At 37.8% G+C, this 13,706-nt stretch overlaps 1 protein-coding gene across 2 annotated transcripts in view; it reads left to right on the top strand.

The window, feature by feature from the left end:
- LOC108604181 (ETS-like protein pointed) overlaps nucleotides 1-13,706 on the top strand; it is a 51,416-nt gene that overhangs the window by 33,131 nt on the left and 4,579 nt on the right. For both annotated transcript variants that reach the window (XM_017993523.1, XM_017993524.1), the window contains 2 exons: nucleotides 103-300; nucleotides 1,573-1,848. In XM_017993523.1, the coding sequence (XP_017849012.1) occupies nucleotides 103-300; nucleotides 1,573-1,848 (474 nt within the window). The remainder of the gene's footprint in view (nucleotides 1-102; nucleotides 301-1,572; nucleotides 1,849-13,706) is intronic.

Raw genomic sequence — 13,706 nt, 5'->3', positions numbered from 1 at the left:
CCATAATTAATTGGGCAACCAATGAACGTGGCATTAATATGAGAGAATTGAATTAATTTTTATGTTTTACATTTATTTATTTGATTGTTGTGTCGTCTACAGATCCCCGCGAATGGACGGAGGAGCATGTCATCTATTGGCTAAGCTGGGCCAAAAATGAATTCTCATTGCTGGATCTGGGACAATTCTGCAAAATGACTGGACGTGAAATGGTCGAGCTGGGCAAAGAGAAATTCTTGGCCATCACGCCGACATTCACCGGTGATATACTATGGGAGCATTTGGATATACTACAGAAAGGTAAGCAGCACGTGATCTGCATAGTTCAATAATAACTGGCGCCAGGCGCCGAACATAAAATTAATTCAAGTTAGTAGAGAGAGTTCATAAAAAATCGATGCACAGCGTGCGCATAATAAATTGAAAATATTACGGATAAATAAATAAATTAAAGTAGGTAAGAGCTTGAGTTACACACTTAACTCGTGGTCGAGTAACATTTCTTTATTGTGCACAGTAATCAATAAAAAAAAAATTAACCACAACAATTAAATTTAGTTTGAATACAAAAAAGTATCTTATGCTGCATAAAGCGTATATTGTAGTTAGGTAGCTTTTGCTTTTGCTACGTAGAATTAATTAAGAGTCAAAATATTATGCATATAATAAATAAATTAAAATAGGTAGAACTTAAGTTAAGGTGTGAAGCGTTGTCGAATGATAATTCTTTCTTGTCAACAATAAATTTTAAATTTAGATTAAATACAAATCGATGAATACATAAAAGTATTTTAAGCAGCATAAAGCGTATATTGTAGTTAGGCATATTTTGCTTTTACTTTGTAGAATTTCTTAGCAGTTAAGGATGCGCATAATAATTTTGAAATATTACGCATATAATAAATAAATTAAAGTAGCTAGAACTTGTTAAAGCGTATAAAGTAGTCGAGTGAGTTTTTTTTATATGAAGCATTCAGAATTAAAAGCTAGCAATTGTCATCAATAATTTAATTTAAAGTGAATACAAATTGAAACATAAATTTAAGTATTTTAAGCTTGTTAAAGCGTATAATGTAGTTAGGTATGTTCCTTAACTGTCGAAGAGTTGCTATTGGAATTAATAATAATTTGCAATTAGTTAGTTAAATGTTAAATGTAAATACTTTGCTTTTAAACTAAAGCGAATCACATAGTCGTTTGCCTTTTGCTACTTTAAGCAACGCTTTAATATATTAGCATCCCTTTTGGAGTTTAGAGTCAATGGCATTCTAACTAATTTACCTGTCTATAAAGTAGAGCGCAAAATTGACATTTGAGTTGACGGAAGTCTTTGGGCCAAACGAAGCAACGCAACGAACGCTAAGCAAATCAAGGACTAAACCTTGTTTGCCCAAAAGGGGTGTTAATTTTGTTTTTTTCGGTTGCCTGTTGCTTCCTGTTTGGTATTAAATTTTTTATATATATGAGCGACGCTAAATTCAGTACAAACTTTGCAAATTAAATTTAAAAAGCTTTTTGCATATGCTATTGTTGAACTAATTGAGTTTCCCTTATTTTTTTTGCTGTATATAGAATGTGAAAAACCAAATGAGGATATTGTGCATGGAAATTCCTTTGAATCGGCTACCACCGCCTCGGTCTGTGGATCGGACCATCAGGTAGCCAATTACCCAGCAATAGCCACAACGCCAGTGTCTAGCAACAACAATAATAACAATAATAATAGCAATAGTAATAGCAACAGCATTGCGAGTCGCTTGTCCATGGACTATGCGGCAACAACAACGGCAAACAGTGATAAGAGCAATAGTTACCATACAACACCCGCCGCGATGCCCGCACACAGAGGTAAGCTAAACAACAATAAACAAATAACAATAAAATACTAAATTTAAATCGAATTGATAAATGTGTAAGCATAAAGGCAACTTATGGGCATATCCTCTCACTCTCAAGAGAGATATAGACCGACAGTTAATACAATTTATATTGGCATTTGGCATATGTTTAGTGCATCCGGTCGTATACGTTATTTCACCTACGTGTGTGATTATGATTATACGTATTGGCTGCTGTCTAATTTTTAAATTTAGTATTAATTGCTAATGTGGCAGCAGCAGCAGCAGCAAGCCGCGAATGGCTTTTTAATTTATTTATGTGAATTTGAAATTGAAATTGAAACGGAAATTAAAATTTATAAAAACAAATCGACAAGAGAGCCGGAGAGCCTGGCGCCAGCGTAGGCAGCCAGCTCGACAGCATATCTAAATATCTATTTAAATTGTTTACATTTAAGGCAGCGGCACCAGCAGCTCAACGCAGCTTGAGATGCGCCGCCGCCTCCAAACAAATTGGAGCGACAACGGTGCATCATTAATGCTGCATTGTCAGCTAGCGAGCGTCCAATCTCCAAATGGCATCGGCATCTGCTCGTCGGTGTTGGACACAAGCTTAAATTAATAATCAAGCGCGTGTGCTTAACAAATAAAAAATTAAGTCTGCTGCGCGTCTTGCGACCACAATTAATTGAATTTATGCGCGTTGACACATTATGGCCATAAATGTTAAAGCTCTAGCTGTGGCTAATTAAGCAATTTGAACCAAAAATATAAATAATTTGAGTTCTGTATCCAAATCGTCGCCAGCGTCTTAAACGAAGCAGCTCAAGTCGCAGCAACTACAATTTGATTCAATTCATTTTTCTACCAGCACCCCATCCCTCATCTGCGCTAAGCTCAACCCGCATACAAATTACGCGTCTGCGGAATCGTCAACATTTTTTTTATATTTCAGTTTTGTTGTATACCCTCCTGCTGGTTTTGTAGTTTGCTGCTTAATTCGTTTCGATTGTCTTTTTGTCAGTCATTAATTTGCTGCATTTGCATATTATTGATTGTTTCTACAGTCTGCGGCATTAGCATATAAAATATATAATGTACAGCATGTGTGAAAATATCTGAAGACTAAAGTGCGTGACTTGTTGACACTCAGATCCTTAAGTGGCCCGCTAGGCATTTATGTAAATTTTGTAATTTACTTTGTCCAGGTGTTCAGGCTACAAATCGAAGCAACAAATTATGTTTAATTATGAAATTGCAGCGCGTTTTTGACCAAGCAACAGTGTCATGAACATGCAGCTCTCTGACTGACTGACTAACAAACATTAATTTATTTTACTATTATTTTTAATTTTGTAGCAACACCTACAACGAAAATCAGCGAAGCGGCAAAAAAGTTCAAAATGCTTTTCAGTTTCGTCAGCAGCAGCAGCAAACAAAAAACAAATTATCCATAGAGGCGCACAAGATTTATAGCTTGGGTGTTATATATATGCAAGAGGGTCAAGTCAAGTCAAGTCAAGTCAAGTCATAGTTGAAACGGCTTTCCACACTCTCAATCAATGCGCTGACTCATCGTCGCTGCAGATACAATAACTTGCAGATAGCTCACATATGATTGAAGCTACATGCATAGCCAGCTGTCTGTCTGTCTGTCTGTCTATGTGGACAGTCGAGGTCTTTTGCTTGTTTTCGGTTGAAGGCGCATCTAGGCTAGTGTATCTTAGATATTTGCACGCAAAATTGTTTTTATTAGTGTGCGGCTTTCATTGTTCTCAGTTTGAATTATGAGCTTAGTTATTAGTAAACTAAACTTAATTAGCAAAGCCTCTTAAGCCAAAAAAGCTGAGCGCAGCTTTCAGCTTAAAATTGTTCTATTTTCTGTGCTGTGATTTTATATTTTATATGCGTTCTTTTGTATATATATAATATATATATGCTATATGCTATGCTGTAGTTTATTTCTACACAATAAAATGCCTGATGCGTGAAATGTTTGTCCAAGCTTGAAGAGTTGCCATTGTCTGGCAATGACGACGACGACGACGACGCCGGCGACGACTGTTGATTCATGTTGATGATGATCAGCAGGCTGAGCTGCCACTCGTGCCGCGTAGGTTGTTGCCACACACACAGACATACACAACAAAATGACACATTTAATGCATATTTGACTTGTAGATACAACTGACTGCGCATGCAGACACCAGTTGAGAGACACAGAGGTGAGTCTCGCTCTTGATTGTTACATTGCGTGTCTCTGCACACAATGAACTTTGCACATATATTTTATATATTTGCAACTATATGTAGTTCAACTTGGTACTACTTGAAGTGTATTTGTGACACTTTGAGTGTGTGCCAAGCGTTTTAGTTTAGTTACAGTTTGTTGATTTTGAAAGCGACAATGTACACAAATCTCACGCATACCAAGTTACAAGCACATTTCGCTTTTCTTTAAATTTTGTAGCTTGAGAATTTACAATTTATTATGCACTACGCTTTGTTTACGCCTGCGAAGTTCGTAAACTTGAGTTGCTTTTTTATTAATTACACTAAATTCAGCCATTAGCGGTAGACAATTTTCACCTCCCACAAATTAACTGGCAACAGAGCAGAACAGCGCGCGTTGGTCAAAAACGACGCCCAACTAATAATCGCTACTCTTGGCCTAAAGATATAGCACCAGTCTGAACTCTTCTTCATCGAGCGTAAAGTCATAACATGTAACATTATGTTGATTGCAAATTTGTTAAGGTCATAAAAGAAAATTTCAGTTTTAATTTTAACGCCATTGTTTGTGAGTTTAACAATAAGAGCGCAGCTAGGCATATTATTATAGCATTTAGCTGAAGAGTTTAATGCGTTCGACTGAAGTGTAAGTGTGTGCGGGAAGCGGCATATTAATCATGCTTAGAACACAAAGTTGTTGGGGAGAGGCCTTCAAGCCCAGAAATCACATAGCAGCTAATTAACATAAGTAGTGTAGTTGGAGTTTAAGCCAAAGCTGAAGTTCTATTGCGCTTGGTTGGTCAACTGCTGTTGCTGTTGCTGGTGTTGATGTTGCTGCTCTGTCTATTGATGTTGCTGCTGCGCGCAGTGGCTGTGAAAAATTCAAGTCAACGTTTCGGTTAATGGTATTTAATTTTTTTTTTTTTTAGCACGGTTCAAAAGCCGCACAACCTAGAATTTTAGCTCTGTGTGTTGTTGAGGGAGTTGCAGCTGTGTGTGGTTGTTCGCTCTTTGCGGTTGATCGTCAGTTAGGCTGCCACACATTGTAGCCGCTGCTGTAGATTTCATTTAATTTATTACCATATTCAGCTGAATCTGACGCGCGCCAACGGCAACACCACCGCATTTTGCTTGGCATTGGGGTTCGGGGTTCTAATACTACGGCGTATGTAGCTCCCCCCAGCCCACCGCATACGTTACGTATTCATAGGTAAAAATTCAAATGGGTTTTTAAAGCTACTATACTATATACTATATGTTTATATATATATATATGTGTGTATATAGCCATTGTTGTTGCTGTCGAGGAGACGCCGTCAACTCGCTGATGTTGGCACTCGTTTTGATCTTGTTGTTGTTGTTGCTGTTATTTTTGTGTTTTATTTTTTTTTGTTTTTGTGCTCGTTTTATTTCGTTACGTACGTAGATGTAAATTTACGCCATAGAAAAGCGTTACGGTCGAGTAAATTTAAAACAAAGAACATTCAAAAGAACAACATCAACGGCACAACTGTGAGTTGGGCTTTTTGTTGTTGTTGCTGTATTCGACTCAGGGGGAAAAAAAATTAAACATTAAATTGTATAATGCGAAAGCCGCTAATAGCAACAAAAACAACAACAACGCTGACTCAAAGGCAATGAACGCAATGCATTGCGACGAATTGCATTGGCAGACACAGACACACACACACACGTACATTATAGAGCTGTACTTATATTTATATAAGCCTAATTGTATCTAGATATGCAGATTAAATAGGCTTAGCTTCAAGTTGTGTACAAACACCAATGAAATTTGCTTAACAACTTGCATACACGTTAAAAAAAAACACAATTAAAATTTGCAAAAAAAAAATTTTTGGGACACATTTTGGGACATGTCCCAAACAAAATTTTATGTTTTTAATGCTTAACTAACAAATTCTTAGTTATTTTTATTAAACATATTATTTATATTTTTGTTATTATTCTGTTACTTTTTGGGACAGCGTTTTGAAACATTTTCATTAATAGTTTTCATGCTAAATTTCCAATTTTAACAAAATGCATTGATACTCGCACTGCAAGTCTTGTATACACAATGATTTCTGTTTATAATGATTTGTATATATTCAAGTCATTAATTGGGACTTATTTGGGACAGAGCTTGCAAAGCTAAGCTACAAACTTTGTCTTGCACTAAACTCTATTTTCCATAGCGCTGTGCACTAGTCAAATTTCGCACACTTTCAAGGTCTTTTTTGGGACACAATTTTGGGACATTCAACTAACATTAACAACTGCTTTGCGTGGACTTAAACTTTGCGCACATTTGAATTCAAAATTTTTAATCTATTTTTGAGAGCTCTAACAACAGCAAATTAGAGCAACATAAGCATGCTAATCATATATATAAATTGTATTCACAAACGTTATAAATAGCAACATAATTGTATAAAGGCAGTTTGGCAATTAATTTGCAATCAACTTTCAAAAGTTACCAACTTTGCCAAGCGACTAGCCAAAGCACTTTATGCATCATTAAGAATTAGGCAAACGTAGAAAAAAAAAACAACGACAAAATGGAGAAATACTAGACAGACATATGGCACACACATATTGAGATACATTTGTATCTTTTTAACTAACTGTTGCTTGGACAGACAGACAGACAGTTGGCCAACATGCGCCAATTTATAATTATTAACTCGTAGCAAGCGAACAAATAAATAAAATCAAATTATTCACATTTGTGTGTGTGAGGGAAATCGTCTTAGGGGGCTTGAGAGTTACTCTGAGCCCGAGCCCGAGCCCGTTAGCCATTGAGACAGAGATAGAGCAATAGAGGCGACCCCCTAAAGAACTACGCCAACATCCGCTGAGCTGGGAGCTGAGGCATCGATGAATGAATGGGGCAAGCCAAAAGCCGGTTCGTCGATTGACTAACTGAATGAGTGAGTGAATGAATGAATGGAAAATGAATGAACTGTAACTTGTTTTAGATTTGCGCTTAACTAAACAACGGACAATCTGCCTAGAGACTACAGCGCTGGCAATTTTCGGACTCCAAAGCGAGAGAGAGTTACGACTCCCAGGCGCAGAGTCGCGCTAGCTCGCTCTAACAGCCAAAGCTAACTGTTTAATTGAGCACATATGTGCATGTGTGTGTGTGTGTGCTTTGTGTAATTTGGTTTACCTTTTTTTAATTTATTTTTTTTATACAGTCGTGTGTGTAGATTTTTTTTTTCTTTTGCCTGTAAAGAGTTCACATGAAAGAGATGGCGACAAAATGTTGACCGGATGTGAGGCTGCGTTTTTTACATACACACACACACACACATACATATAGCTGCTGTTGTTGTGTATGTGGTTTAATAATTATATTATTAATGCGAATTTTATGATTAGGGCAGACAAATTATAAAATATGCGCCGCTGTTTTGATTTTAAGACAGTTTTTTTTAGATAAAGCGACGATTTCTATTTGGGAAAGCTAACGCTTGTGCCTACGTTTTTGCAATTTCCTGTCGAGTCTGCTTAAGACAAAATATAAATCTATAATACACTTGTTGAACTTGCACCCCCAATTGATCCTGTTGAGTTACAGTGCGCGCCGCGCGGCTCATCAAACTGTCAGCGTCTTGGCAATTTCCCTGCATATTTCCGCTTTCAACACATTCCATCAGCTGCGAAATGTTTTATTTTATTTTGGCATTTTGTTATGCATTTTGCGGCTTGTTTATGCGCAATTTTCATTAACGCAAAAATTCTCTCTGTGGGCCGACAGCTAATTGAATTGTGTGTGAATTGCAACCAATCGAATTACGCTACAGCCGCTTTAATTGCAAATATCTTTGTTTATCAGTGCGAAAATGAAATTTATTTTAAAGGCATATAAATTGTATAAACTAAACACACAGAGCTATGTGAGAAAGCAAAAGCCCACACTTGTCACTCGACAGGCAGCTAACAAAATTATATAGCAATGCAATTGGTATAAGGGAAATGCAACAAATAAGTTAGGGAAATATATATGAGGGTTGCGCACAAATTCCAGTAGTTGCCACCCTCGTTGGCTGCACTTGATGCAGATACAGATAAAAAAAAACAACCACCAGCCAATACCAGCAGCTAGGATACACTGCTGGCATGTCCTGCAGCAGGTTGTCGACAATTTGAGTAGTGCGGGCATTAAAAAATTGTTGTTAATTTGTATGCCAGTCCAAGCTCTGAACACCTGAGTTGGATTTTTTTATTTTTTAGTTTTTTTTTTTGCTGCCTTAACGTGGGAAAATTCTCGTGCTAGGCCCAAAAGCTAATGCAATTTGGTAGTGCGGGCTCGTAAATTCAGTGCAAAAGTTGTGTGGACGCTTGATTTTTATCAGTTAACAAATACATGTATGTGTGTGTATGTGTAGCTATTTAATTTTTATTGTATTTCATTTTGTGCGCTCTTTCTAGAGTCAGCGCCGCGCTGCTCTCTCATTTAATTTTCACATCGTTATGCCTGCTGTTGTTGCTTTTGTTTGTTGTTGTTGTTTTTTTAGTACAACTCACGGCGCTGCTTTTGACTTTATGTCATTTATTTGTCTACATTTGTTTTATATTCTCTGGGTAGTTTTGACTTTGTTTTCAACTCGCGCTCTCTTTGCTTTAAAATGCGTCAAAGTGTAAATAAATTTGAATTTTCAGCTTGTTTTAGCTTTTAATTTTTTCTCTGTGCCTTTTGCAATTTTAAAGTGTGTTACAGTCTCAAAGTCGCAGTCGGCTTTAAGCCCTTTGATCTCTGCTGCGCCTGCGCGACTGATTTTGTTGTTGTTGTTTTTCATATTGTTTCATTTGCAGCACTTGTTGTTGTTTGCTTGGCATATTGTTTCAACTGTTTGCACAGACTCTAGAGCCCAGCTTAGGTTATTCAATACATTTGCATAGATAAGGCAACAACAGATGCCCCAAAGTACTTGACACCTAAAGAAAGCAAATGAAATTGCAAAAAAAAAAAAAGGCTAAAGTGGACTTCGATTTGAGGCTGGAGCCTGCAACCAACAGTTTAATACGCTTTACATAAATAGAAGCAGAGGTCAACCCAAACAACATAAGAGACTTTATGAAATTGACAAACAAATTAAAAATAAGAAATTAGAATAACAAAAAAATCAGATTGAAGGTCTTTGTTGCTCTGGCTATACCAATTGTACCATAGAATATAATTCTAGGCTATAATTAAAAATAAATAAATATACATAGAAGCAAATACTAAAGAATATATAAAATATATTGTGCGTTGGCATGTTGATTATTTTAATTCTAAATAATGCAATAGTCGTTGCTTTTATATCATCAGAAGCATTCAAATCTCGCACATCCAAACTAAAAGTCCAGCATCTACTTTTTTGTACAGAGTCTAAAGCTAAAAATTCAGCTGCAATTTAATTTACAATAATTTATAGTGAAACTTCAATTTAAGCTTATAGAATTGGTAGAGCTGGTTGATAGCAACATTTTAAGACTCTCTAAATTTATAATAATGATTAGTAAAACTTTAAAGCCTGTAGAATTGGTAAAGCTGGTTGCAGCCAACATTTTAAGACTCTCTAAATTTATATATCCATATATACAGATATATAGTGCAAGATTTGATGTGTGCATTATAAGATTTGCAGCTCAAATGAATTTTAATTGCTATTTTTGAATTCAAATTAAAATGTTTTTATAAACAGCGTCTAAAGTTAATAGCGGCAGCTACAATTTGTCAAAAATTATGAATTTCTTTTATCTAAATTGTTGTCTAATTATTGTTAGTCAACAGTTGTTGCACCCTCTAGGCTAACCTCATGAATATTCTCTCCCACGCTTGCTGCTGCTGCTGGTTGTCCTGTGCACAGGACATTAAGGCGCAATCAGCTGGAACCGTTAGTCTGTGTGTAATTTATCAAAAACTGCAGCTACCCCGATGTTGTCGTGGGAAAAACATTGCAACTAACTCATATAGAGCCTGAGCTATTAAAAAGCGATTGCATATATGCAATTAATGAGCGACAAAATGCAATTATTGCTATACAATGTATGCAAGTGTATGTGTGTGTGTGTGTGGCTGGCTGGCTGCTGTGCCAAAAACAAAAATCAAAAGATATATAAGAAAGGTTTATTGGTCATTTCAAGCGAAGCGCATTACACAAAAGACGCTGCATGAGAAATGAGCAAAAGCAAAGTGAAGGTTGTTGTGGGTCGAAGTGCACAAAAGCCGCAGGATATATTTTTGTAAAGAATAAAATAGAGTATAAGAAAACAACATCCGGTAATTTACTTCCTTTAGTTCCGTGCCATTGCAACGAGGCACTTTTGTTAAGCAAGTGGTAGAGATTTCAGTGAATGAATAGCACAAGTGTACGCAGGCGTATTAGAAAGAGACAGACACACAAAAGGACACACAAGTAAATTAGGCAAGGCAGGTAACAAGGCTCGAGTCGAGTTCAGAGTTTCCACAGTCGACTTGGACTACTAATATGCTCATATGCTCATATCGCCCAAATGCATCTTTAGTTCTCACACACAGCTGTGTGCATGTGCATGTGTGTGTAGGTGTATGTGTGTACAATCTGGCTGCGGCAAAAGCGCAAATGCAGGCTCAGCCGACAGTTGTTGCCAAGCATCGCTGCCGTCGCCGCTGCTTGGGGTCGCCGTCTCTTGCTGCTGTCTCACACTTTCTTACTTACGCACACATGTTGTTGATGTGATGTTGTTGTTGCTGTTGTTGTCGTAGTCATGGTGATAGTTGGGACAGGTGCACAATTTTGACGTTCAGCCAGCCGTTCGAGTTGCCGTTGCCGTTGCCTCAATTCGTTGCTGCTTTGCATTGTTGCTGTTGCTGTTGCTGTTGTTGACCGCATGCCACCTTCTGTGCCCAGTGGGTAACGGGGCTATAAATGAGCCATTTAGCGAGTCACTCAACATTGTTGTTGCTGCTGCTGCTGCTGCTTATTTTTGCAAGCAGCTGGCACATTGATTGCAAATCAATTGTTTAACTTGCTAGTTCAAGTTCAATAGCCAAAGCTTTTAATCAAGCAGAACTAAGAATTATAGCTAGATCATTATATTTTCTACTCAGCAGCAGCAGCAAAGTTTGTTGTTGTTGCTGCTGCTGCTGCTGCTGTTCCTTGCTATCAAAGTATCTGGTTTCATTTCCGCTCGCAGCAGCGTACAAGGAGCTGTGAAGATAATGCAATTCACATACATACACTGCGTCTTATTCTTATAATACAGAATTGTTGTTTGTATGTATGTGTTTGTGTGTGTGTGTGTGTTGTTTACAAGTCTAACAATCAAAGCATATCTTTAGTGCTGCATCTGTTTATTTTGTTGTCAAAATGCAGGTACAGCGACTTACCCCACTCCACTGCTCTTTATAGTAGTTGCTCTATATAGTTATAAATTGCGGACGCATCTTGGCCAGCTTTAGTTTACTTGGAAAATTGATATTTTTCTTAGCCAAACGCGTTACGGAAGCAGCAGCAGCAGCAACAGGTGTCTGTGTGTTTGGGGCGTTGGGCTAATTGCAGCTGTAATTATGTTAGTATGCGTGTCAAAACAGCAGCAGCAGCAACAATTGCTGAGACTGTAGCAGCAACTATTGCTGTGTTTATGATTTCCTTCCGTTTTGCAGACTAACAGTTTATTTATTTATTTATTTATTTAGCTTTGGCTTCTAACAGGTTCTGACTTCAGCGCGCGCTCTCGCTCACTCTTTGGCTGTTGATAATTTATATACACATCACGCCGCATTGACATCCGATTTACATTAGTTGCTTGCCACAGCGTTGCAAGCGTCGCAAGTGCAAGCGAGAGCCGACGCTGTAGACACGTGTGGCAGGCAAACGGAAGTGCTTACAGCTCTCAGGCAACAGCAATTGAGTTTGCACACGTGTGTGTATCTCTGTGTGTGTGTGTCTCGATCCAGCTTTAATTTGATATCAATTGAACTGCTGCAGTCTTTGTGCTCGCATCTTCTTCAATCAGGCTCAAGTGTCAGCGCTTCAGCTAACGAGCCGCGACCCTCAGCCTCAGTCTGTGCACGCCCTCGACAGCTGTGTCCTAGACATTGTAGGCGCTTCCTGCAACTCCCAGCAGCAGCAGCAGCAGCAGCAACCAGTTGGCCAAAACGCGTTATTGCATTAAATGCTAATCCCTGCTTCAGTTTCTTTGTTGTAAACAAGTTTTTGCGTCTTTGCTTAATTGTAATTCAACAAGATTTGTCACCACCACTGCCTGCTAATGGGCAACGCCTTTTTCAATCCTTTTGGCACACACCAAACCCTCGAGCCGCATCGTTGTTATTCATTTGGCATTCAACTGAAGATATAACCCCTTTAGTAATTATTATATTCGGGCGCTTATTGTCAAAAACGAAAGAATGGAAAAACTTTTTGAGAACGTGTGCGTTTTGGGCAAGTAGCTTGGCTCGGATCCTATCGAGTGATTGTTGTTGCTGCCTGGCAGTGATTGGTTGCTGCTAGCGGTGGTTGCTGCCACTAGCAGTGTCTCCTCTTTAGTGCGCACGTGCTTTAACCGGAAACGCTCGTAACCGAGGCGCATCATCAGCGGCAGCAGCACCACCATTTCTATCTCTTTCACTCGCGCTAACATCTTTAGTTGGCAGCTGTCATTGCCTCGTTCAATTTTTTGTTGTTTTACTTTTTTTTTTTGTGTATTTCCGCTTTTGGAAGCATTGTTCTTGCCACTTTGTGCAGCAAATCAAAATAAATATGCCTCAGCTATAAATATACAACATATAAGTATTTTTTACATTACTAGTTTTTTAGGCGCGTGTGCTGCCAGAATTTGTAAGTGGCCAAAAAAGTTATATGCTCGATCCTTTTGTGGCTTGCAGCTCAAAATGGTCAACAGCTGTTAACTGCTGCTGCTGCTTAGCATAAAATATTTTATGTATTTCTTTTCGCTTTATCAGCTAAAGTCAACAAATTGTAAAGTACTTGCAACAGTTTTCCAAGAAATACTTGAGCTACGTAAATTTGAGAGCGTTGCAAATTTACTTGCGCAGCAACAACAACAACAAAAATCAATAAGTATTTTTTATCAGTTATGCGATAAGCGCAACATTGAAACTCAGTTAATACACAATTTGATAGCAATTACATTTCTATGTTTAATATTTTTGCAAACGTACGTGTCTTTAAAATTTACACGTATATAATTTAAGCTTAATTATTTGTTGTCATTGGTTGGTTTTAGACAAACTGCGCTAAAACACGTTTCACTAAATACACTAATGTCCACCATTTTTATTTTCAAGCTCAAAGCTTAAAGATTTGCTTTTTTTTTCAACCATTTTTTAGCGCTCGCAAATTATGGCAGCAACAATAACACGTACGCCTTCATTTTAAGCCCAAAAAAGTATAAAAAAATACAAATGAAGGCAACTAATTTAGTGTTGCTATTGTTGCTTCAACATTTCAGCGCATTTTAGGTTGTTGGCCGTTTGGTTATGATCTCATGCCAAAGGCAGCAGCGGCAGCAGCAACAGCCAATCCCCACTTTGTCTAATTGTTCAGCTGTATGTGTGTGTGTGTATCTATGTGCAGAATATATGTGTTTTTTTTGTTGTTGCTTGTGGTCCATCAACTGAAATCGTTGGCGCTG

This window comes from Drosophila busckii, chromosome 3R (genome assembly GCF_011750605.1).
Source record: "Drosophila busckii strain San Diego stock center, stock number 13000-0081.31 chromosome 3R, ASM1175060v1, whole genome shotgun sequence".
NCBI classification, from domain to species: domain Eukaryota; kingdom Metazoa; phylum Arthropoda; class Insecta; order Diptera; family Drosophilidae; genus Drosophila; species Drosophila busckii.
This window is presented reverse-complemented; position numbering and strand designations above follow the sequence as displayed.